General features: G+C 46.8%; 1 protein-coding gene across 3 annotated transcripts in view; it reads left to right on the top strand.

The window, feature by feature from the left end:
• B4GALT1 (beta-1,4-galactosyltransferase 1) overlaps positions 1-24,326 on the top strand; it is a 56,121-nt gene extending 31,795 nt beyond the window's left edge. Inside the window, exons 2-6 of one of the 3 annotated variants that reach the window (XM_019424166.2) lie at positions 823-1,058; positions 16,082-16,269; positions 18,847-18,969; positions 21,018-21,122; positions 21,363-24,326. In XM_019424166.2, coding sequence (XP_019279711.2) covers positions 823-1,058; positions 16,082-16,269; positions 18,847-18,969; positions 21,018-21,122; positions 21,363-21,495 — 785 coding nt within the window. In that variant the 3' untranslated portion in view covers positions 21,496-24,326. Of the gene's footprint in view, positions 1-822; positions 1,059-8,133; positions 8,332-16,081; positions 16,270-18,846; positions 18,970-21,017; positions 21,123-21,362 lie in introns of those variants that run through there. The other 2 variants (XM_019424168.2, XM_053908047.1) reach the window with 2 other exon arrangements.
• The last annotated feature ends 1,871 nt before the right edge of the window (positions 24,327-26,197 follow it).

Here is a 26,197-nt window from a genome sequence, read left to right as displayed (position 1 = left end):
GTCCCTACCTCTGGAGTTTGTTGTTGTTGTTGTTGTTTTTAAAGTTTATTTATTTTGAGAGAGAGTGAGAGAGAGAGAGCAGGGGAGGGGCAGAGGGAGAAGGAGACAGAGTCTCAAGCAGGCTCCACACCATCAGCACAGAGCCCGATGGGGGGCTTGAACTCACAAACCGCGAGATCATGGCCTGAGCCAAAACCAAGAGTTGGACGCTTAACTGACTGAGCCACCCAGGTGCCCCAGAGGTTTGTTTTTTTGTTTTTTATCTGTGCATCAGGTGTCTTCCTGAGACAGGGGTTACTTGTGCTCCTCCTTCCTGCCTTCTGATTTGAGGCTGATTTCCACAACACCACCCTCCCCGACACACACACACACACACACACACACACTCACACACTCCCCTTTCTCCCACTGGGCTAGGTTCAGAGAGTTGATGGAAGTCATTTGTCCAAGGTCACATAGCTGGGGTGTGGCAAGGTTAGGTCTCAACCTCAGGATTTCTGAGAAAGTGCTTTCTCATCCATGTTCTCTGATCCTTACAACGTTTCAGGAAGTCTAAGCAGCAGTCACTCCATTTCGAAACATTTACGGTGGAGAAACACAGAATCTCAGGGGAGTGGGTCCTGGGCAGATGAGTGCTTCATAGGCTGACCAGCTGTCTGGCTTTGCCTGGTACTAAGGGGTTTCTTGGGATGGTGGATCACGCTAGCACTGGACAGGGGTGTCTTTTCCACAGCCACACTGCCTCTCAGGAGATGTCTTCTGAGGCTGTGGCCTGGGGGAACCCTATAGCTTGCTAACTTCTCCTTCCTTCCACCTCTCTAGTTGGCCCCATGGTGATTGAATTTAATATGCCTGTGGACCTGAAGCTTGTGGAGAAACAGAACCCAGAGGTGAAGGTGGGCGGCCGCTATACCCCCAAGAACTGCATTTCTCCCCACAAGGTGGCCATCATTATTCCATTCCGTAACCGGCAGGAACACCTCAAGTACTGGCTGTATTACTTGCACCCAGTCCTACAGCGTCAGCAGTTAGACTACGGCATCTATGTTATCAACCAGGTGAGGTTTGGGGAGACGGAGTGAGGGAGGGAGTGTGTGTATGTGTTTACGTGCATGTGTGTACATACATAGATGTGCGCAAATATGTGAGTAATAAGGGCTAAGAGAAAGAAAAGATACTAGACATGGCATTTTATAACCTCACCACCATCACCCTCCTTAATGCAGATAAGCTAAATACCATACAACTTGCTTGTTGCTGTCAGCTCTTTAGGCAAGGGTAATCGCTGGGGTATTTTGTTTTCTTTTTGCTGGAAGTAGCCTTCCAGCAAAATTGAGAGAAAAATGACAATCCTAACTCCCCCAAAGTAAAGCACTGATTATTTCCTGTCTTTGAGTAGCTGTGTGTTTTCCTTTAGGGAAAAACAAACAAACAAACAAAAACACAAAGCATCCATTTAAAGGTCAGAAGTTTAGCAAGTTTGAGATTATAAAGTCTAACTATTTTCTGGGACCCCTGCTGGAGATAGCATCCTTAGATCACCTGAAAGCCAGCCCCCAGCAAAATGGCTGGGAAAGTCCGATTCGTAGGCCACCCAGTGTCATGTGCACTGGGCTGGGTCTGAGAAAAGAGCTTCTCACTGCATGTCTGATTTGTGTGTGTTGAGCTTAGCCGTGCTTAGGAAACCAATGCTGAAGACATGTCAGCCTTCATCACCATGACCTGGGGAATCAGATTGATCTAAAATTGGTTTTTTAAAAATAACTTTGCTCATTTCCAGTCTGAGAAGCATTATTCTTTTTCTATGAGTATAACTTGGGTGTTGTGTGTTTAAATACTAAATTCATATCTTTATAGACTATAACCTGCTATGTGGAATAACACATTTACCCTATCTACACACCAAGGTTTATTGAAATTCATCTGAAGAGACACAGTATACCCATTTCTGAAAGGCTTATTCTCCATTTAATATCAAGATAAATTGTGGATCTGCTTGAGGTAGTAAAATTGGTGGCAGTTGACAGCTTCCCTTAGAGGGACGGTGTATGCCTTCCTTGGACCAGAGGGAAGCTGGAAATAGCAGTGTGTCCATCAGTCATTTCTGAGCACTGTCATGACAATGACATAGTTTGCAGAGAGTCATTAAAGAAGGAAGGTCCCAGTTCTATCTGTCCTGAAGCTTCCATCCCCACTGTGGCAAGTGAGACCCTTCCAGGAACAATTTATTAACAATCCCAAATAGTATGTGATTGGATGGCAGCTGCCAAATGCTTTGGAAGCTCAGAGGAAGGAGAGAGCAGTGACCTGGAAGAACCAGGACATAAACTAGGTTCTAGAGACTGGAGGGACACCTGGGCATCTCAGCTGTAGCCAGTGACCAGGGACCTCAATGCAGAAAGGAGCTTTGCATATTGATCAAGTTGACCGTAGGTGTAGGAATGCGGCAGAGGTGATAGGGCCAGGTGCAGAAGCTGAGTCTGTCAGGCAGGGGAGAGCAGAACAGCCCTGTTACAAGGGAACTGAAGCTCAAGGTGGGGGAGTAGGCAGCAGGCAAACCCCTCAAGGCACTTTGAGTCCCTTGGCCAAATGAGGCACAGACTTGGGCCCTGAGAAAATCTGCAGGCAAGACCACCAGACAGTTGTGGGTCATCTTAGAAGAATATTTGAGAATGTAAGAGAAAATAGGTAAATGCTCTGCAAAATCCAAGCCACTTCAATCTGACAAGTTATTTAAGAAAAGCCGTGTCATCAAGGAACATTTATTTGGCTGATGCCAGTAAACACTTGTTGATCATGGTGAGATTCAGGAGCATTATTAAAACAATGACAGTGAGTGCCCAGAAGAGGAAGCCGCCATCACCAGGAGCCAGGAGGAATTACTAAAAACAAGCCACGCCGCTATATCTCCTTCCTCTCTTTGACAGTTATTTATACCAGTAGATAAGTGATACGCTGTAGATACAGTGTTGTCAGATCTTATTATGCAAAACATCTAATGGCCTCCCACAAACCTGCCTGAACTAGACAACTGTGGTCTAGATAGCATATAAATTAGATTAAAATATATACTTGGGTGAAAGAGTTGGTGGTGATGCTGAGTCTTTGAATTTAGGTGACTGAGGTCAAGGAAAGCTGGAGAGAAGGATGCTGATGTAGAGATGTGTCACATTTTAAGTGAATGTGAGACTTCCCCATTCAATTATAAAGTCAAAACAAATATTGGACCAGTGAAATTTAGCCATGAACTTAAATTCCTCTGACTAATTTATACAGATAACTTCCAGGTTTCAAACAGCAAGTTTCTGAAAGTTTTACACCAGTTACGTGCTCCTGCCTGCCCCAGTCCAAGCCGGCAGACCAAGCACACAAGCCAGCTTGGACAGCGTGGCACTGCCGTGCTGGCTAGCACTGGACAGCACATCAGACAGGGCTTCTTCCCAAGTGTGCTTTCTGAAATGGAGCTCTGAGGCCAAACACATTTGAAAAATGCTGGATTGAACAACCGGGAAGCAGGCTTCATTCCTACAGAGCCTTTAGTGTACTAGCATACGTTACAGCCTCCAGAACTACTCGGCACACAGTGATTCCTGAGCTTGGGTGACTGGAGGTCGCTTTTCCAAGAGCCATCTCAAGCAATTAATGTTCTATGACTTACACTTTGGGGAAAGCAGGCCTAAACAGATGCCTCCCCCCTTCACCTCTTTACTTCCCTAGGATACTGGGAAACCACCCCCCACCTCCATCTCTTCCCACCTGCAACTTAGCATTGGACATATTTTATTTTTAGCTTTCCAAACATATTTACATCTTTTTTCCCCTCTAGTCTTGTCAGTATCATCATCTCCACCCCTGCCCACCCCCCCCCCCCATGTCTTTTTGCTTTTCTATCTTTTCCTTTTCTAAGGATTAACTTTCCACCTTAGGAAAATCTCCACTCCCCCCACCCCCACCCCCATCTCTTTCTCTCCCAGCTAATCTTATTTATTCTGCTCCAACTCTACCCTGATTGTTTCTTTGGGAAAATAATGATCTGACTTCCAGATAACCGAATCATGAAGAAAACAAGTTTGCTCTACTTTTCCCATAAAGAATATCATCTGTATGATCTCAATAAAGAACACACAATAAACTAGTGATAGGAAACCTAATCCTTGAAAAGAGGCAGAAGAACAAACATTTGGAGCATGCCCCACCTACAAATTAGGAACTTCCTCTCTTCTCTGTTTTGTTGTTACATAGAGAAGAGGAAGAAAGGGAGTTGGTAGCATCTGGCTTTGACCTTTGTGTAAATTGATGGCATTCAAGTCTCCTGTCATCTCCCTGCCTCAGACACCTTGCTGTCATTTTGACTCTTCATTCACTGCCCACCCCATTTAAGATTAGAGAGACTGCTTAAAGTAGGAGGCACCTCTGAGACATCTATTCTGAGGGTTCTCAAACAAGTTTTTGAGAACAGAACCTACTGCCCCATTAAATTGCTATGCAATCCCCCCATCAACTGCAGGTCACTATGGCACTATTCTACTTGAAGTGCAGACCATGTCCCCATCTCTACCCTTAACTTCCCCTTCATTCTTCGCTGGGATCTGCCTGGACCCCTGAGGCCAGGTAGTATGAAAATGTGTATTCTATTGCACACATGAGGAAACTGAGGCTCAGAGAGGGGGAAGTGACTGGTAGGAAGTCATAGAAGTAATAGTAGGGTCCAGCTCAGACTTTAGTCCCTGTCACTTAGTGCCCTCTCACTGCATCAGCACGAACTCTGACCTCGAGACCATTTGGTCCCTTCCTCAAAGCCTTTCTCAAAGCTGGGTATAAGGGCTGGGAGCAAGCTTCAGGCTTGGACTGCCTGAATTCCAGCTCTGCCACCTCCCAGCTCAGTGATGGAGGCTTGAATTCTTCAGACCTCCATTTCCTTATTGGTGGGAGAGGAAGGTTTTAGTATTTACACAGGGGACTGTAAGGCACTTGACAGATGAACCCTCAGTAAGCATTAACTATTACTGCCATGATTTATGTTCCTTCTTGCCACTCATCCCTCTTTTCTTCCTGCCTATTTCCTTGCCCAGCATTATAGCAATGAACTCTTTACTGCTCTCCCTGCCTCCTGCTTCACCTCTACTCAGTACCAGCCTCAAGACCCTCCCATTTGTGTCCTTGATGGGGTCAGAGGATACTGGATAATGACAGAAAACAATCTCAGGGCACTTAGGGACCATGTCAAGCCTAACAGCTTCTTCTGAGTAGGGTTGTGTCTCAAGCTCTGCACATAGGGGTGAGCTTTCATGGGCTTTGTGGCTCCTATCCTTGTCTATATTAAGCTATTAACCACTCCCTTTTGGTTTAGGCCCCTCTAATTACCACAACAACCTGCATCTCACAGTAAGTGTGGTGGAGAGGGAGCGGCAAAGGCTTTACCAGTTGAGATTGCGGTTCATCCGCAGGTCTCCACCGCTCCTCCTACCCTGGCCCGCCAGCCTTCCAGCCTCCCATTAGGGTTCTGGCACGTCCCGCTGTCTTGGAGCGCAGGGTGCTGCTCTGTGGCGCAGATGTCCCACCCAGGGTCTAACACTGAGACCTTGGTGCAGAGGTGGATAGCAAGATGTCATAGAAGATGGGGGAGGAGCACTGCACTTCCTCGCACTTTAATCAGGAAAGGAAACTGTAAAACCACCCAAGGTGAAAGGAAGGCAGGTTGCCACCTGGTAGTAATAGCCGTACGTAAGAAACAGAGGATGTTTGTGAGATTAATCAGCATAAAACTTAGCAAACAGGTGAGGAATGCAGGCCTAGTTAGTCAGGCAGGGGTGTAATAACCATGTCATAACTATGGCAGCCCTTTGCCCTGAGTCAGTCAGTGCCCAGGCCTGGTCTCTCCAATTCTGTTCGTGTATCCTCTGGGGCTTCTGATCTCGCTTGGCTGCCCAAGATCTTTGTAGTTCTGACCAGGTCACTCTCTAAGCCCTTCAGTATGTCCCCACTGCCCACAGCCAAGGGTCTAAAGGGTCTGAAGCCCTGAACTTAGCTTCTGAGACCTTCTGCAGTCCAGACATGACCTATTTACAGCCATTTCCTCCTCAGCCCTCCTTTATTTACACACGATGTCACAGCCACACCTAGCTCTCCATCTTCAATGAGACATATTCTGTGTTCCCCTCCTCGTGCCTTTGCTTAGGCTGCCAACCCTCCCACCCTGTGTGCTTTTCCTTCGGTCCTTCCCCTAGTGGCTCTTTTCTAATCACCATGTGAGTGCCTCCCACCCCCCACCATTAGCTCTGTGAAGCCTTGTAATAGAGCTGACTTCTCCTTCCCTGCTGTTCCTGGGCCACTCAGTGCTTTCTAGTGAGGAGTGAGGGCTGATTCCACGTGTGCATGCCCTCCCTGGCCTGCAGCCTCTAGACCCCAGGCCCCTCAGGTCTGCCTCCCTCTGCCTCCCTGACCACATATCTCCATGCATGGTCCAGTGTTCATTCAGGGTTTGGCGCTAGAAGCTGCTCCCTTGTGACTATTGCCCACTTACTTAACATGCACCCTCAGCATCCCTTCCTTGATCCTGGTTCGCTGGTGAGGTCTGTTCCTCTTGGCAGTGAAGCCTTCTTCCCCAGTCAGGCCAGGTCATGACTCTTGGGAGCCAACCTGCACAGCCCTTCCCCAAGACATCTCCCCAAAGCTGCCTCCTCCTTGCTGACCAGAGCAGGCTGCCTGGGACATGGCCATCAGGGTGACCTTGCTTTTCAGGAAAAATGCAGAGAAAAATGCATGGTTGTTGATGGTCATAAAACTTTATGGTCCTTTGGACTGAACCTTTTTCATGGTCTCACTTTGAATTTTGACCCTGCCAGCCTTCCAATGAGGCAAATGGGTACTCTCATTGTTCCTGCTGAGAGAAAGCTCACAAAGGTAAGCAACTTGCTCGGGGCCCCATGATGGCTGAGTGGCAGAGCTGGGCTTTGGAGAGAGATCACCTAAGGCCTGTGGAATGCCTTACTTTATCATGTTCATTCCCAAACACACTCATTCCCCTCACTGGGAGACAGCTCCATATCCACTTGGCGACACCGCCGTGAGTCCTAGTGTGTCATGAGAGGTGGGTAGCAGCTTTGGAGTAACCACCTCAGAACCGCCCAGGAGGCTTGCCCAGTTATCATACTGACAGGTAAATCCTGGCTTGAAAGCCTGGGGGTGCAGCGGGGGGGGCCTGCCTAAGGACTCTTTGAACGTGGAATTTTTTCCCTCTTCCTTTTTTTTTTATCTGTGCACTGCTGTAAGGTAGTTCCAGGCTGCCTGTCTGGAACGAAGTGTGGCCAGGTTTGGAGACAATGAGTGAGAGCATTTGTCACCACACCTCAGCAGCTTATCTGTGTGACTGTGCTGAGTAGCTGGTTCCTACATGAGGCCAAGATAAATTAGAGTGAATTGGACTCGTGGGCCCATCCCATTTTGGAGGACAGCTGCTTGGGCCTATGACCCCAGTGGTTTGGTTTCTGTTTTGATCATGTCCGTTCACCATCCTCGTCCCCCCGCCCCCCCACCCCCATCCCTGCCTTCTATTTTCTCCTAAAGCTGTCAGTGCCCAGACTGATGTGTGCAGAAATGGGGCTCGGGAGTGGTAGGTCCAGTCCTATCCTGTAGCACCCCCTTGCTTGAGCACTGGGACCTTCTGGATCCTGGGGCCCAGGAGCATCATAACAAGGCCGGGAGTGTCTGTGTCCACTGTGTCCACCATAACTTGTGTGCTGTCCCAGTGATTGATGGTTTCCTTTGCTGTGTCTTTCCTCTCCCTGTCTGTGGCTTGGTCCATTCTCCTGGGGAATGTGTCAAAACACGTACAGGTACTCACAGAGCTCATGGATTGCCTCCCTGGACATTGTACTAGGAAATGTCTTTTTCCCTGCTCACCTGTGACTTCATGAGAGGGAGTGCCAGCTTGTTAGGAATTTGCCTTTGCCCTGGAACAAGAGGGGTCAGAATGGGGCCCCTTTTCTTCACAGCCTTGACATTGCCTCTCTTCCTTACCTCTCTCGTTGCGTCCATCCTTGTCTCTTTTTTCTTTTTCTTTTTCTTTTTCTTTTTCTTTTTTTTTCTTTCTCGTGGGGGTTTTTTGCTTTTACTTGTCAATCCTGTTTGTAGCAAAGCAAGCTGAAGGAGGAGCTCCTCTCTGTGATCTGCTTCTTACTCTCCACCTACCTCCTCTTCTGTGCCCTCCACCTCCTAAAGAGAGAGAGAGAGAGAGAGAGAGAGAGAGAGGAGTGCCGACCTAACTACTGCTGTGACTGCTGCTGCTGCTGCCACCACTGCTGCCACCCCTGGTAATGTCCATGTGCCCCAAGTCAAACCCAGAGCCCAGGCTCTGCTGGTCATGGGGAAGCCATGTCAGTAATCCTAAGAGTGTGCCATCCTCCAGCTCTGGGGTCTCTCAGGCAAGGTCATGGTCTCCGTGGTCTTGCTTGCAAATGCTGAGGTTGCTGGAAGCCAGCCTGTTGTGCAGAGGTCTAAGATAACTTTGCCTTAAAATTAAGCCACAATTGAGCTCATACCGTATGTGTATATACTTTTGTGTCCTGCTTTTTTCTTAAAATTCTATATCATCAGCATCTTGCCATGTTATTTCAGTCTTCATAATCACCACTTTCCATGCTCTCAGAGTAGTTGAGCATGTAGCTGTGCCATAATTAACTTAGCCCTTCCTCTAGGTCGAAGGCATTTAAAGAACCTCCACTTTCTCACCAGTGTAAATAACACCGGAATGAACATCTCTGAATCTGAAGCTAATTTGGTGTCGCTTCTTCCACATTTAGAATCCTCTCTCCAGGCTAGATTTTCCAATACAGAATTATGGGTTCAGAAGCAGTGTAAACATTTTTACAGTCCTTCATATAAATGGTCAGATTGCTTTCTGAGAAAGAAGCCTTTATTTTCTAAAGTGTTTTTCTGCAGAAAGATCTCAGGGCCTCAGGTCCAGGGAAGGAGGCAGGCATCCTGCTCTTGCTCCTGTGGAGCTGGGGATTAAAAACTGCTTTCTGGGCTCACCTCAGTCAGAACCCAGAACCCCTGCTGGGCTGTTTGATTTGCTCAGTTCTCTCCGAAGGCAACTTAGGGCTTCTGACCTATGTCCGGCAAGGGCCAACGATGTGCTCACTCTTGCCAATTACTTTGGCAAGCAGAGAGCCACCACCCCCTCAGCTCCTTGACCCTGAAGGGCCCCATTTCCTTTACTCCCTGGGTGAAGAGCTGAATGAAGTCTCAGACTCAGGTTTTGTTGAGGGCCCTTTCCAAGTTTGAGGTTGCCATACTATTATGGTTAAGAGCTGAGGCCCAATTGCTGTGAAATCATGGCTGAGTGGATATTAGCCTTCCACAAACTCAGCATTTGTATAAATCCGGCAATTCTCTGGGGATCACCTCCCAGCCAGCCTGTCTACTACCCCTAGGTCCACACGTAGGCCTGTGGGCAGTCCTGCCACAGGATCGCTCAGCCCAGCCAGAGCTTTGTCTGCTCTCCTGTCACCCACTTGGCCTAGGCCTTTTCTCTTGGTGTCTGAGTGGGCACAGAAAAGCACACAGGAGGAGTTTCAGCAAATGTGTCCACTTGACTGTAGACCTGCCTCTGAATCTGTGGGGTTGAGAGCCTGTGGGTTACTGTGGGTATTGAGCAGGGACCATGTGTGTATGACTTTGTGATGGGCCGGGGCATGTGTATGGGAGCAAAACTGTCTCATCACATGGAATTTTTGATTCTTTGAGTCTTGGCTTCGGCTTGCTGTTTTCCAACCTCATTGTTGCCGTGTCTTTTGGCAGAGGAGGGGCCAGGTATGGTCAGTCCCCAAGCTGTCTTGGCTGGGGGAAATGTCTACTGGTGTACACACATGGGCCTGACGTCCAGGAAAGGTGGGGTGGTTTAACCAATCATTTAGCGACTGTTAGAACTTGGGTAAGGGCGACCATGGCCTTCTGCAGCTGGTCATGTGTCTTGCTGCAATCAGGAGAAGGCTTCTGTTGCTTTAGCCATAGCCAGGATTTGCCTGGGGATTAGACCAGACTCTGGTACCTATTCTATTAAAAAAAAACAACAACATTTTTTTTTTTTTAATGTTTATTATATTTATTTTTGAGAGAGAGAGAGAAAGAGAGACAGAGTGCGAGCGGGACGGAGAGAAAGGGAGACACAGAATCTGAAGTAGGCTCCAGGCTCTGAGCTGTCAGCACAGAGCCTGACTTGGGGCTCGAACCCACACACTGTGAGATCATGACCTGAGCCCAAGTCCTATGCTTAACTGACTAATTCCCTCAGGCGTCCCTACAATTGCCTCTTTAACTTGGAACTGCTCAAAAGCAGGGCCTGTGTCTTTTCCTTTTCTGTATCCCTATAGCTAAGCATGAAATAGATACCCAATAAATGACAAGAAAGAATATGAGAAAGAGGGGAAATATAACCCTTGGTCCTTCCCCTGTCTCTGGAGCTGGCTTTTCTTTCTTTTTGGCAATCACTTTACTGAGATATAATTATATACCATACAATCACCTATTTAAAGTACATAATTGGGGCACCTGGGTGGATTAGTCAGTTAAACATCCTACTCTTGATTTCAGCTCAGGTCTTGATCTCAGGGTCATGAGCCCCATGTTGGGCTCCATGCTGGGCATGAAGCCTACTTGGAAAAAAAAAAAAGGAAAAGATAAAGCACATAATCCATTACTACAGTCAATTTCAGAACATTTTCATTATACCAAAAATAAACCCCATTTTTCTTAGCTACTAAATCCCTTCATTCCCCCCAGCCCTAGGCAATGACTAATATACTTTCTGTCTCTTTAGATTTGCCCATTCTGGGCATTTCATATAAATGAAATTATGCAATCTGTGGTCCTTTATGACTGTCTTCTTTGATTTAACATGATGTTTTCAGGGTTCATCCATATGAGAGCATTTATCAGTACTTCATTCTTTTTTTTTTTTTTTTTTACTGAATAACATTGCATTGTATGAGTATAGTACATTTTATTTATTTGTTCATTAATTAACAGACATTAATGTTTCTGCTTTTTACCTGCTTTGAATAATGCTACTATGAATGTTATATAAAAGTTTTTGTGTAGACATATGTTTTCATTTCACTGGTTATATACCTAGGAGTAGAATTGCTGAATCATAAAGTAATTCTTCGTTTATCCACCTGAGGACCTGCCAGACTGTTTTCCAAGATGGCCGCACCATTTTACATTCCCACCAGCAGTATGTGAGGGTTCCATTTTCCTTTTTTCTTTTTTAAAATTTTTACTTTTTTATAATTTCTTAGTGTTTTATTTATTCTTGAGAGAGAGCATAAATTGGGGGAGGGGCAGAGAGAGAGGGAGACAGAATTCAAAGCAGGCTCCAGGCTCTGAGCTGTCAGCACAGAGCCTGACACAGGGCTCGAACCCACAAACTGTGAGATCATGACCTGAGCTGAAGTCAGACACTTAACCAACTGAGCCACCCAGGTGCCCTTTTTAAATATTTATTTATTTTGAGAGAGGAAGAATGCACGTGTCTATGGGGGAGGGGCAGAGAGAGAGGGAGAGAGAGAATCCCAAGCAGGCTCCATGCTGTCTGCACAGAGCCCAATGTGTGGCTTGATATTACAAACTGTGAAATCATGACCTGAGCTGAAATCAAGGGTCAGATGGTTAACTAACTGAGCTACCCAGGAGCCCTGAGGTTCCATTTTCAATGAACATACCACCTGCCCTCTCTTTAATATAAATGAGGGCTCTAGAAAAAGGTTTTAACAGCCCTAAAGAGCTATTTGATGCTTCTTATGACGTTGAGCCCTGCCATCCAGATTTGCCAGAAAGGCCCTGGGTTTGTCTGAGGGTAGCCTCTCCCTCTTTTCCTCTCCCTGAGGAGTTTGGCCTCAGGCTTGTGCCAGCCTCCTCACTACTCCAGACCAGCGTGCCTGGCCAGATCCAAGCTCCTGTCCTCCCCCGACTGACATTGTTGGCTTTGCTTGACTGACTGATATACCCATTTTTAGGTAAATGCCCAGTCATGAAACGTTTACAGCCATAAAGTTTTACAGAGAAATCATAAAAGGTTTTTCTGTGAGTTTTGGTCAGTGAGATGACTTCCCTGTCCACCTGCGGGAACGTCGTATCGTTTTTGGCCTGTCTTCTTTCTTCCTATCATCTCCTGTTAAGAGGAGCCAGTTGCCCTAGAAGGAAGGGATATGTGTAACTCTTTTTTTTTTTTTTTTTTAAGCTTATTTATTTATTTTGAGAGAGAGGGAAAGAGAGCGTGCAAGTGAGAGAGAATCCCAGGCAGGCTCTGCACTGTCAGCAGTGCCTGATGTGAGGCTCGAACTCACTAAACGTGAGATCATGACCTGAGCCGAAACCCAAGAGTTGGAGGTTTAACCGACTGAGTCACCCAGGCGCCCCTGGGATACATATTTTTTTTTTTTTTTTTTTTTGGGACAGAGAGAGACAGAGCATGAACAGGGGAGGGGCAGAGAGAGAGGGAGACACAGAATCGGAAACAGGCTCCAGGCTCCGAGCCATCAGCCCAGAGCCTGACGCGGGGCTCGAACTCACGGACCGCGAGATCGTGACCTGACTGAAGTCGGACGCTTAACCGACTGCGCCACCCAGGCGCCCCTGGGATACATATTAACTCTTATCGACCAACATAAGATGAAGCCTACACTGAAAAGCTCAGTTTTTCAGAGGGAACCCTGATCTCGGTGCATCAGTTATTCTTCGTGTGTGACTTCCCAAGCACATGATACATTTCTAAAGGTGTCTCTTTCTTCTGCTGCTGTAGAGATTCTAATCATGTGAGCCACTCACTTGAACCCTAATCCTTTTTAGAAATCCTCCCATCAGAGAAGCAAGATTTAGGAGGGCTCTTGGAGCTGATTGGAAGGACACAAACACTAGAGAAGAAGTCTCCATGTTGGATTTCTGGGAGACATATTGAAAGCTCTGCCTGTTCAAGATGGATAGGAAGACCTACTCCTATAATAATGATAGTAGCCAACATTTGTTGTCAGGCAATGTGCAAAGGCCTTTTTCATGCATTGTCAAATTTAAGAAAATTCACCTGTTGTCATCCAAGTAACCGAATGAGGAAATGGAGCCTGAGAGGTATGATTTGCCCAAAGTCACATAGCTAGTAAGCGAAGAAGATGGCATTCCTGGGATAAAAATGCACGTGTCTGTCACAACTGTGTTTTTGGCTTGGCTGCACAGTAGTGGTGCTTGATAAATATTTACCCGAGCAAATGAAGTAGCAAAAACACTGGATGCATGTGCCCAATGAGAAGGGACAGGAATGAGGCCTGGGTGTCTTCCCATCCCCTGGAGAGGAATGAACACCTCCTGTTACTGGTGGGAGGTTGGCAGGCTTGCCAGGACCTGTCTTTCTTATCAGGAAAGTTACCCAAAAGTGTTACACCATTTCACCCAAGGAAGCCTAGAGTTGACTTTTCTATAATCCTAGGGGAGGAAGGGGAAGACATACTTTCCTTATCTACCATTCAGCTGGTCTGATGTTCCTAAGGGCCCTAGTAAGGAATTATACCTGCAAGAAAGAACCCTGCCTTCTCCCTCTTCCAGGGTCACAGAGATGAGGCCAGGATGAGAGGAGTGACATACAGGTCAAGCTATTTTAGGAAACTGCCTAATTTTAAGGGTGGACCAGACACTGAAGTGCCTTATTGAGTTGAAGGAGCTTGTTATACATATGGGGAAAAGGGTAGGATAGATCTGCTCCCTTGGGTTTCTCCTCTAGGCTGCCATTGTTCTTGGGGCATGGTACCAGAGGTGTCCATTCATGGTTCCAAATGTGCAGTTCCCGGGAAAGGAAAAATGCATAGTATAGTCCCAGGTCAAACATCTGCTTAACTCAAATAGTCATGGCTAGCAGACCAGGCCCTGTTGTTTGGGCATGGCCAGCACGAGCTCCCTGCCCCTGTCATTAGAGAATGTACCAAGAGAAAGGAGCATTGGGCAGCTATCCTTGGGGGTCTGCTATACAAGTGTGAAAAGGCTTTGTTGGGACACCCTTTCAGTTGTTGGAAAAGTGTTCAATGGGGTTGAATTGTGTTTTAAAATATTTAGAGAAAGCTAATTCTTAGGGTCTTGATGGGGCTAGAGGAGCAAGAAGGAAAGTACCAGGTGCAGGCCTCTCCCCCCATTGCCAGAAGGCAGAAGGGTATGGCAAGAATGAAGTAAATCTGGGTTGGGATGAAGGTTGTTACAAGATTGTTGAGATGTTTAAATGCACGTCAGACACTTATCCGATGCCTTTCATGTTATATATCCCAATTAATTTTAGCAGTGTGTTGTAATAATAGTAATTATGTTTTATAGTTTCAAATCTGGTTTCTAAACTTTAAACTTCTTTTTGCCTCAGGACTTACAGAGAATTAGCTGAAGGCAGGATTTTGAATGACTCTTAACTGGTGGGGACAACCACAGAACACAGTATGTGCTGTTGGGCCTGGCCTTCTCCTTTCACCATGCATGATTAGAAAGCTTTGTCATGGGCTGAACAAAGGAACTCCTGTGTAAAATACTTCCTTAATCCATTCACTCTTCTCTTGGCTACTCTATCTGACTTGCTAGTACTCGCGTTTCTTAAGTGGTTTCGTTTCTGAGTCACCCACCTGAGGTTGGGTAGCTGTGGCACCATCCATATGCTCTGTACTCACACAGGTAGCCTTATAAAGCACCAGTTTCCAAATCTTCTCTTGTGGGCCTGGAGAGTGGATGTTGGGTATCCCACCTTTGGATTGTGTAGCCACTGTAGGCTCCTGTGAGTATATTTTCCCCCAAAGTAGAGGGCTCTGATCTTGTTGATCCCAAGAGATATTGAGAAGGAGCACTAAATGCGGATTTCACAGTGTTGGGTCCAGCACCAGCTGTGTTGCTTATATGCCTTAGTTCCTTCCTGGCATCTTTGGGAGGATTCTGGCCGGGATGAGAATACACGTATGGAAGGGCTTGTGGACTGCTAAATGTAAGAGTGGTAGTGTCGATGCTATAACTGTCCTTACTACCCTGGGGCTGTGCGAGTTGGTAAGGACACAGCCCCATGGTGGTGACCCTGAGGGAGCCCTTTGGTTGAAGCTTCCTAGAAGAATTTTCATCTGCCATTGTTTGTTGAAACCCATCCTTTGGTCCATCCATCCATCCATCCATCCATCCATCCATCCAGCAGTTATTTATTGAGCTCTTATTGTATGCCAGGCAGTGTTCTGGGAACTGGGGAAATAAAAGGTTAAAAATTCCAGTTTTCATTGAGCTTCTATTCTAGTGGGGGAGACTAAAAATAAACAAGTAAATAAAATATGAAGTACCTTTGCACCAACAGACTTGGTGCTTCAGGACCCAGTGGTTGGCATCCTGAAGTATGTGTCCTCTGCTCTCTCATACACCCTGTTTCTATCATAATGTGTATCACACTGCTTCCCACCCTACGTTGTGAGCACCATGAGGGCAGAAATTGACTTGGGTTCACCATATTTCTCTGGTACCTAGTTTAATAATAGACATCTTGAAGGGGCACACAATGTGGTGATCAAACCATAATCAACCATACAAAGAGGGGAGAAGGGTAAAAAGTCCAATAGGCACCAGTTTCCTGGGTGTCTTCATGGGAATTAGTCTATATATAGTATGTAAATATATGACACATAGGTCTAAGTACCTTTTCACCTAACAATACTATCTTGGAGATCATTTCCTTTTAGAGCTTCCTTATTTTTTTGAACAATTCTATTCCATTATATGGTTATTACATGATTTATTTAACTGGTTCCCTAGCAAAAGCTTATGTCATTGTTTGCAGTCTTTTGCTGTGATGAAAATCCCGTGGTGAGCAAGTTGTTCTTATTCGCATATTTGCAAGTCCCACATGATAATTCCTAGAAGTGGGATTGCTGACTCAGGGCATGCCATTCCGTATTGATTTGTAAAGTGAAAGCAGAAAAATGAGTGGACTAATGATCCCATGTAGTCGACAAAGTCACCAGTCCCTGGGAGTGTTCTGCTCATTGGCCTTATGGCATCTGATATCACTTCTTTTTTTGTGCACCAGGCTGGAGAAACCATGTTCAATCGTGCCAAGCTCCTCAACATTGGCTTTCAAGAGGCCTTGAAGGATTATGACTACAACTGCTTTGTGTTTAGCGACGTGGACCTCATTCCAATGAATGATCATAATGCCTACAGGTGTTTTTCACAGCCACGGCACATTTCTGTAGCAATGGATAAGTTTGGATTTAGGTAAGAGATGTTCACCAGAATCTGCAGGAAACATGTTTCACTCTTACATGATGACTAGGAAATGCAATTCCTGTAGCCCAGGAGTGTCTCTTTAGGTTCTTGGAGGAGAATTTTTCCTCTGAGAACTGGGTGCTTTTTAAGCCCAAAGTCCGTAAAACTTGAGAAGAAAAGTGAAGTTCAGAAACATCCCTACCTCTACACATCCAGGCAAGAAGAGTTTTTATGTTTGGGATGGCTCTTGCCTTTAGGCTCCAAACAGATGCTGTATTTCCTTGCTTTCTTCTGTCCTCTTCCCCACACAGTTTGGGAAGCAAATTGGACTCATTTTCCCCAAGTAGATTCTTGGGTTTGGGTACCTTGGCAGATATACCTTGGTACTTTAAGAAGGAACATGATACTGTTTCCCTGCAAAGCACAGGCTTCTGTTTAAGCATGAGGACCCAAACTTTCCCACCAAAATGCCCCTAGTGAGGAGGTCAGCCAATGCCTGTCTCTAAGAGCAATAGTATAATGTAAAGCATAAGGTCATAGATGGAAAATAGCCTTATGTAGTCTTTTTTTTTTATCTTAAAAAAATAAATCTGCATTTTGTTCCGTAATTATCCCTGTTTATATTAACATAGAATTGTTTAAAATCACCTATTAGTTGAGTATACTGACCTTTCCCTCCTTGCTCTACGTTAGCTTGAAGCTCCAGGAAGCTGTGCTGCAGACCCCATGTGCTAGGCATCCCCGGCCTGGGTGCGCCTCCGTGGTGTGGCAGGCCTGTGCCAGTCAGCAGTCCCTTGGTTTAGATATGAATGCTTTCTTTCAGACTCCTTTTCTTCCCATTTCTTTCTGTCTTCCCTTGCTGGGGGCAGTGAGGGCTATGAAACTAAGGATGGTGTGAGGAGAATTTGACTCTAAACATCACCCTGTGCCCTCTCCCCTCTTCCCTGTTTATGTACCTTCTTCTCTTTAAGAGACACAGGCTCAAACCCTGTCCCCTCTTAATTTCTCCTCTTGAAGCGTGGTGGTAAGGACCTCATTCTTTGCCACAGTACCGTGCTTGTTTTACCCAGAACCAGTCAGGCTTGGGGGATGAGGTGGTTGGTCAGAGAAAACACAGACAGCAAACTGAATCTCATCAGCTCGGCATGTGCTTCCCTGTGAGGTCACGAAGAGTCCCTTTTTTTGTAAAAATGCTGATCGTGACAAACCTTAGTGGCCTGGCCACCTGGTTCAAACCCTCACTTGTAATCAGGTGCAGACGGTTGTGTGACGTGTGTCCAAAGGTGGGTAACTGGGCCCCTAACTGATGACACCTAATTATATATAGATTACCTTTGACTCATTAAAGCAGGCCCTTCTGGATCTTCATGGATACTTCTAGTCCGATGTCCTGAATGTATTTGAAAATAGTCATTGCAGCTTTTTTTCATGTGCTCTGTATGGTTTGGCTGACTTCCCCCTTCAAGTCTGAGTTAGTTTTCCTTAAATTGTGTGATGGATTTTAGTCTCTTTGGATTCCAGTAAGAGCCCTGGTGTGGTTTGGTGCTGCATACAAGGTCATCCCAAAACCACAGCCTTTACAGGACCCATAGGAAAGCCTTTGCCTGGCTTCCGGGTATGATCTGAGTGTTAACATTTCTCATTGGTGCTCCGTCTGCATCCTCCAGAAGCCCATGATTCATAACCATTGAAATAGTAAAATATAGGGGCACCTGGGTGGCTCAGTCGGTTAAGCTTCTGAGTCTTGGTTTCGACTCAGGTCGTGATCTCACAGTTCCTGAGATCCAGCCCCATGTTGGGCTCTGCGGGCTCAGCGCTGGCAGCCTGGAGCCTGCTTGGGATCCTAACTGTCCCTCTCTCTCAGTGTGTTTTCCCTGCTCACGCTAGCGCCCATGCACACACACACTCTCTCAAAATAAAGAAATAAACATTAAAAATATAGTAAAATACAAAAAGGTGTGGAAAGATGAGAGCCCTGATGCCCCACTTCTTGAAAATGTATCAAAATAGATTCACCATTATACATTTTGCTAAATTGGGATGTGGTAGAAATTTCCTAGAAAATTTTATTTTGGCAAATTTTCAGAAACGCTATTTTGACTGTTGGGGGTCAGAGTTCAAGCCAGTATACCTGTGGAAGAATGAAAGTTAGACTGGTAGATGGGCTGAGGGTGGAAAGGGAGGGCATGACAGGGTGGGCACAGGGAGGCTTTACCACAATCTCGGTTTCCAGGACCTCCTGGATAAGCATTTCTCATGCAGGAGCAGGACACATGGGAAGCAGGTTCCTGAATGGGGCACAGGAAGTGCGCTTATGCTTTCTCGTCATTGACTAATTTTCCAGGTAACCATAGAAGCAACACAATATTCTTAGAGCAAATTCTACTTTTTGACTTCTGTGTCTTCTCTACTGATATATAAAAACAGAACAAAGAAAACCCTTATAAATCCCCAATTTATAAGTTCCAGAGAATAAAAATAACTTCAGAAGCATTTGTGCTTTGAGCATGCTTTATTTTGAAAGTCAAAACTTACTAACCACTGGTTTTCTTTGTGTGTGTGTGTGCGTGTGTGTTTTTCCCCCAGCCTACCTTATGTTCAGTATTTTGGAGGTGTCTCTGCTCTAAGTAAACAGCAATTTCTCACCATCAATGGATTTCCGAATAATTATTGGGGCTGGGGAGGTGAAGATGATGACATTTTTAACAGGTAATTGTCCCAACTTAGCTGTCTTTCTCCCCTGTCTCCCTTCACTTCCAGTTTTTCAATCAGTGCCTGATTATTCTGCAAGGATTGACCCTTGGGAGGGATGTAGTCCCCACTCAGCCCAAATTCTTAGAAGTGCCCTGCTGTAGGTGCTACAGGTGCTGAAAAATGTCTCTAGGAAGTTTAGCTTTTGTGATTTTTGCATTAGCCTTGGAACATGCAAAATGAGAACCAAATAAAGGGTTGGGTTTACTTTGATTTATCCCACATGCCATTTTGTCCTAAAGAAGCAAACATGCCCTTTGCAAAAATTCAGCATCTCATTGTGGTCCCGTTTGATTATGAAACAAGTTTCTTTGGGCAGGATCCTAAGTTCCTTTACAAAATCTTTGTGCTATTTGTTTATTTTGGAATATTTTTAACAAACATAAAAGAGGACTGAGTAGTATAATGAACTTCTGTGGACCCACCCAGCCCCAACAACCACTACTTTCTACCAGCCCTGTCCGCCCCATCCACACCCCGGGGCTCCTTTATCATGTGCGTTGTCATTGCAGATGGTAAAAAGAAAAAACAAAACAAAACACCAGTGGCATTTGAAACCACATTCTGCCCAGTTCTCCCTGACAGTGGAAACTTCAACCCTGCCATCTCCAGATAAGAAGTAACTTCTCCCTCTGGGAGCTAGTCTGAGCTTGTCACTGAGCTTGATATCAGAATATACCCTAGCTCCTTCCCGAATTGGAGTACCTTAATTTGATCAATTAACAGAAGGTGTCTGTCAGAGCAGCACCCAAGTCAGTCAAGTTTAGCTTTGTGTGAGAACCTGTCATAGACCCAGGTCTTTACTATCAACCTGGAAGAAAACCTGAGGTTTAGAGGATGCGGATTGATTATCAAGCATCTTCAGACAGAGCACTGTGTCACACAGGCCCGATGGGGAGGACACTGAAGCCCCAGACAGGGGGTACAGACAGAAACAAACTTGCTTCCACAGCACCACCTGGGCAAACCTCAGACCCACAGGATGGTGTTAGGGGCTGATGTGACACCACAGACGCAAGCAGTTAAGAGGGTTAGTGGGAAGGGAGCACTGAGAATGGACACCCAAGGGTGGAGGGACTAGAAGGATGGGTGGCTGGGGGAGCAGCTTTCTTGAAAGATAAAGGACCTAACTCGCCGTATGCCAGGCGCTGAGGGAGACAAGGCCAGAAACCTTTAAGTTATCCAGGACCAGCCAGTCCTGCTTTTTAACCAACTTGTGCTCCTGCTGTGTCAAGGCTTTGGTTGTGGTCCTCATTCCTTTCCCCCAGATCTACACAGAACCTTCCACCCTGTTCTGGCTGCCTCTAGTCTTGTTCTCTGCTCTCCATTCTTAACAGTGGTTATCAGAGAGTCCTCCCTTTGGCCAAAAACTTTGGGTAACTGTATATTCTACCCCTTTCAGACACTGGCACTGATCTGAAAAATGGGATGCGAAAAGCCCCAAGAAGGCCTCCATGATTTAGCCTTCACCCTTCTTTCCAGCCTCATCTCTGACCACTTTCTACCCCAGACTCTTTCCACCAGTCCCCAGAAGCTTCTGTTGTTCCCCGAGGGCCCTGTGTTTGCTCTGCCTCCCTGCCTTTGCCTGTGTTGTCCCGACTGCCCTAAATGCTCTGTGGGCACCCATTCGTCTTCATAGCTGGCTCTGCCTAGTCTTGCTCAGGTAGAGTGAGTGGCTTCTCCCTCTGTGCTCCCCACCACCACCTCCCCTCCTCACCTCCATCCTGGCACTGATGGCCCTATGTTCCAAGTCCACATTGTAAGTTCTGTGAGGGTAGACACCCCCAGTGCCTGGCACAGAACACTCCCCCACCAACATAAACTACAGAACCAGTGGTCAAAGGGCACAGGGAATTAGCATGAGTTTTAACTGGTGCCACAGTGAGCTGAGGTATGGGCTGAGTGAGAACAGTGAACAAGATGGCAGATGGGGCAACAGTCTGGGGCTGTTGGACCCAAGCCTTATGGCAGCTTTGCGGTGACACTTGTCCCTTCACTCCTTGCAGGTTAGTTTTTAGAGGCATGTCTGTTTCTCGCCCAAATGCTGTGGTTGGCAAGTGCCGGATGATCCGCCACTCAAGAGACAAGAAAAATGAACCCAATCCTCAGAGGTGTGTTCTATGTTCATTTACATTCTTTCTTTCCCCTTTCAGGTGGGGTAGGCTATAGGAATGAGGCTCTGGTGAGGGCTCCAGGCCTCAAGGGAAAGGGAGGGATCTGTCCATGAGTTGGGTAGAGTAGACTAGGTGGTGGGGTGGGGGTGGGGGGGCAATGAAGGACAAATGTTTCATGGTTTTTTTTCTTAAGATTTTTGTTTTGACACCAACCCTTTGCCTGTTTTTCTCTTGTAGGTTTGACCGAATTGCACATACAAAGGAGACAATGCTCTCTGACGGTTTGAACACACTCAGTTACAAGGTGTTGGACATAGAGAGAAACCCGTTATATACCAAAATCACAGTGGACATCGGGACACCGAGCTAGCATTTTGGTACACTAATAAGAGACCTGAAAATGGCCAGGGACCTCTGCTGTGTGTCTCTGCCAATCTGCTGGGCCGGTCCCTTTCATTCTTAACAATCAGAGTGATAGGCCCCCTCCAGTCATCATTCAGATGCCTTTCCAGTTGACCAGGACGAGTGGGATATTTTGCCCCCAACTTGGCTCGGCATGTGACTTCTTAGCTCTACGAGGTGTTTGTAAATGTAGAAACTATCAGCCTTTGGGGGAATCTCGGCATGTTCACAGTGTCACCCCAAAGAATCAGTACACAGTCCCAAATTTGGTGACTGTGGGACTTATTTCCAGTGATAAACTCCTAATCTGTTGTGAAATAGGTAAGAATTTCGCTTTAAATTGTGGTATTCTTATTACTTCATGAAAAATCGGAGAGTGCTGCTGAAATCGGATTGGTGTGATGTTTTTTGTTTGCATATTCTAACAGAAAAACGCAATCTCGACCTTTCTCATTTTACTCCTCCCCCACCTTTTAGCAGTATGCAGCTACCACAATCACTTGTGTGCGTATGTCTTTTCTTAGCAAAAGAATTTTAAAACTTGAGCCTTCGACCTTTTGCCCTGCTAACGTGTGAATTCCAAGGCAACGTTAGCCATCAGAGCAAAAGCCTTGAGTGTCCTCAAATTCAGTGGCCTTTCTCCAGATTGTCTGATTTCTGAATGTAAAGACTTTTTTTTTTAAAAAAGCAGTTTGTAGTATTTTAAAGAAAGAACAAATCGGGTTTTATTATGATCTAGCTTGATTTTGTGTTGACCCAGATTTGCATAGCTGTTTAGTGTTAAATCATGACAATTTATTTTTCTGAGCATGCTATATAAACTTGAATTTCCTATGTATTTTTATTGTGGTGTTTTAAATGTAGGGAGGGGATTGAGCATTTTTTAGTGGGAAAAATAACATATGCTGTAGTGGCCTGATTTGGCCGGCAGGTCAGGTTTTGTAAAGAGCAAAATCACTTTTGGGCCCTTTGAGGGCAAGACCTCCCTGGTCAGAGTTATCCTGCTAGACCTCTGGGGGAGGCAAAAGCCTAGGTCTGCCAGGCAGAGCTCCCCACCTCCCTACCCTCCCCAGGTGGGAGGGAACCTCCTCCACCCCTCTTCCCACTGACCTTGGGACCTCCCTTTAGGGCCCTAGGCTGTGGAGTTCTAAATGATAGCAATCAGGTTGTTTACTGGCCCTTAGTCTGGGGAGGAGGAGGAAATCACTGCTCTGGCCCCTGTGGAGTCCAGGGGTCACCTCCTTCACTGTGCTAGCCACATTGCCTGGCCTACCTTGCTGGACCCATTCTCCTTCCTCCCCCCTTCTCCTTTCTCCTTTCTGTCTCCTTTCTCCTTCCTTCCTCTCTGTTTTTGTTCCTTTGCCTCTTGCCTGTTCCCTAAAACTTGCCTGTGGCACTCAGGGTCAAACAGACTATTCATTCATTCTCCAGCATGAATGTGCCTTTTAATTAGAGATCTAGAAAGTTCAGCTGAACCCTCCCACACTCCCTCACAACTACTCTGGTGCCTAAAGCTTCCCAGTCCCCTTCAGGTTTTTAGCAGGTGCTCGCACTCCAGGGAGGCTGATCCACAGGGGTGTCTTCCCCAGACCCACCTCTCCTGGGGGAGAGCGAGGACTGGCTGGGGTGGGATGCACAAGGCAGTTGCTACCACTGGCTGCCCTTGTCGGGTCCAGCCTGAGCTAAGGGCAAAAAGAGTCAGCTATCTAATCCCAGGGTTGACCCTTTAGCTGGTGGCAGCCCAGAGCCCCACCACTGGCCTCCTGGAAGCCAGCCCTCAGTGTGGAGGCTAAACTGGTGCCCAGCCCTGGTCTTACCTGTGCCTTTATCGCTTTGAGCATCTTGGATGCTACCATGGTTCTTTTCCAGAAGCCTTTGTATTGGTTAAAAATTATTTTCCACTGCAGAAGCAGCTGGGCTATGCGAAGAGTATTCGTTCGGTCAGTCCCCCGTTCCTTGACAGGGGTGTCAGTGGAACCAGGAATGACCGCCCTGAGAGTGAGTTTTGGGAAATACAAAGAATGAAGACCTCTCCTCTCCTTCTGTCCCCAGATCCTGGCTTTTCCAAAGTGCCTTAAAAGAAGGGAGACAAATATCCTGAGTGGTAACTTCTTTATTATTATACTTTACTCTTACAAAAAAATTCTGACTTTTTTTTTTCCTCCTGTTTTCCTGTTACACTTTCCTTCATGTTCCACTGGAATAGTCAAGTGTATGGTTCGTTCTCAGAACCAAGGGGGCTTCTGCTTCACCTGTTCCCCACTTGCTGACCTTCTGGTGCTTTCATGGGGCCCACTTGGGCCCAAGGTTAGGCCCGGATGCTTGCCTGGTTTATAAGATGCTGTGGGTCCTCTTTCCTCCCTGAGGAGGTTAGGGCTGAGGGTTCAGGGAGCATTTCCTTGACCTGGAAGGTGTCACCATGAAGTTGTTATGTGCTGTGTCTTTCTCTGTTTCTGTCCATCCCGATGCTGGTGACCCCGTGAAGTGGCCTTTGGGAAAGATTAGAAGGCAGAGGTGGCACGAGAGGGTAGAAGAAATGCTGGTGCTGGCTCTCAGTCTGGGCAGGGTCTCTGCTGACCTCAGGGCTGGGCGTGGGTGCCCCACTCAGCCAGTACGGCAGCTGTCCTGTCCCAGAGACCTGTTGTGCTGTGTATTTCGATCTCCCATGTATGCAAATGTATGCGTTTACCATTGTTAAGTGGGAGGGGGGAATGTCTGACCTTGGTGTTCAAAACAGAACTGTATTTTTGTCTTTAAAATCCAGTAATATAACGTGAATAAATGACCTTATCTTTGTAACCTCAGGTGGTTTCTTTTCTGATTTAAGTAAGGGGTTTGGGCTCTCCGGGCCGGAGGGAAATGATTGGGACTGCCTGCTGGGAGGATCAGAGGAGAGCAGAGGTCTGCCACAAGGGGGCGGGTCATGGCTGGGGGTGGCGGTGGTCCCTCACCTGACTATGTTCCACACACCTCACTGGAATCAGCCATTTCCCAGTCCGAGCCTCATTTTCTTACCTGAAAATGGAAATAATAGCACCTAGACTTTCTGAGGCTTAAAAGAGATGATGGGTCTAAAATAATGACTGGCACCTCACAGGAACTTACTACATAGTAGTTAGTACCACTTCAAAATAGAATTTCCACTAGCAGTTCTCTGGCCACATTCTGCTGTATTCGGCAATCACCATGAGAGTCCCGAGATCCTTCGCAGAGCCATTTACACAGGTGTTCGCAGAGTAACTTAAATGGTACCATACGAAGTGAGATTTCTTTTCAGTCCCAGGACATTTAAACAGATGTTCTACAGGGTCTTAGTTGTGACTCAAGGACTTGAGACAGTAAGTACCCTGTGTGCCTTCTCCTTCTCATCACCCCCAGGATCAGGTACCAGCAACGTATTAAGGTGCTGGTTGGATTGACTTGGCATCTGGAAGAAATGTGTCAAAGGAGACCGGTATGAAGGAGAGGGCACCCTTGCTGTCCAGGTTGGTGGAGCTGTGAACGTGGGACCAATTGGGAAACAGGAGCAGTAAGGGCAGCACTGTATAGCCCCCCAATGCTATCTGGCTATCCCCACCCATCCTTGTGACTGCTGAAAGGACCCCTAGGGGCCTCAGACCTGAACAGAGGTGGTCTTGGGCTCAGATCTGACCTTTGAACAGGAGACTCTGGTCCTTTCAACAAAGTGCTGCCTTTGCAAGCTGTAAGGTCTGGGTGAAGTGGAGCACCTTCTGTCCCCAAAGATGCACATATCCGCACAAATACATACAAACTTACATGCATAACATACCTGACATGTGCCTATGAGAGACCAGAGTGCCTGGGTTCAAATCCAACTGTTGCTTCTTCCTAGTGCTGTGATGTGACCACTCCAAATCTGGAGGCACCCAGGACCTCACCAGTGGTGTTTTCCCTCCCCTTCCCTGCCTCACCTGAGCAAAGGTGTTTGGAATGGCAGCACTGGGAAGGAAGGGGGCTTGAACCCCCATGGTGGGCTCTGAGGGGGCCAGGAAGGGATGATGGCAGGAGGAAGGGGGCCACAGACAGGCTCCTGGGGGTTGGCCATTTCCTTGAGATGTGCTCTGTCTCATCTCCCACTCCACATGGACCAGACCAAGTCTGAGCCAGGCAGAGCTCAGGAGTCATGCAGTGTGGACTGGGTGGGCACCAGGCCCCCCTACACAGTACCTTTCTTCCATGGGAGACTGTGACCTGGATGCCAAATCACTGACTTACAAATAACTTTTGGAGGCAGGGCGGTGGTGCCCAGGTCACTGGGTCCTTGTGGAGGCATGCGAGTGGAACCTCCCGAAAGTAGGAGTATTTGCTGCTGGTGACCAGAGGGAAGCTGTGTGTAGGGAGAGGTCAAGGAAATGAGAAGATGCCCAAGTTCTAAGTGTTACCAAGTCTTCACCACACTTCCAGTCTCCCCTCCTCTTGTTTATTCCAGGAGGTGAGAGTTTGCACATTCCTAGGGGCCGATTTCTTAGAACTGGAACTTATTTACCCTGTCAGAAAGGAAATGAGGTTTGTCTGGCTGAGCCAGTCATGCCAGACAAGCCTCATTTCCTTCTCTGGCAGAGTCCCCGGGCAGGGAATGTAGCTATTGCCTTCATCTGGGCTCAGGGACCTGTACCCGGGCTGTGAGGCAGAGAAACCTTTGGGACATG

The sequence above is a fragment of the Panthera pardus genome, unplaced genomic scaffold (assembly GCF_024362965.1).
Source record: "Panthera pardus isolate Hobbes unplaced genomic scaffold, ASM2436296v1 HiC_scaffold_20, whole genome shotgun sequence".
NCBI classification, from domain to species: Eukaryota; Metazoa; Chordata; class Mammalia; order Carnivora; family Felidae; genus Panthera; species Panthera pardus.
This window is presented reverse-complemented; position numbering and strand designations above follow the sequence as displayed.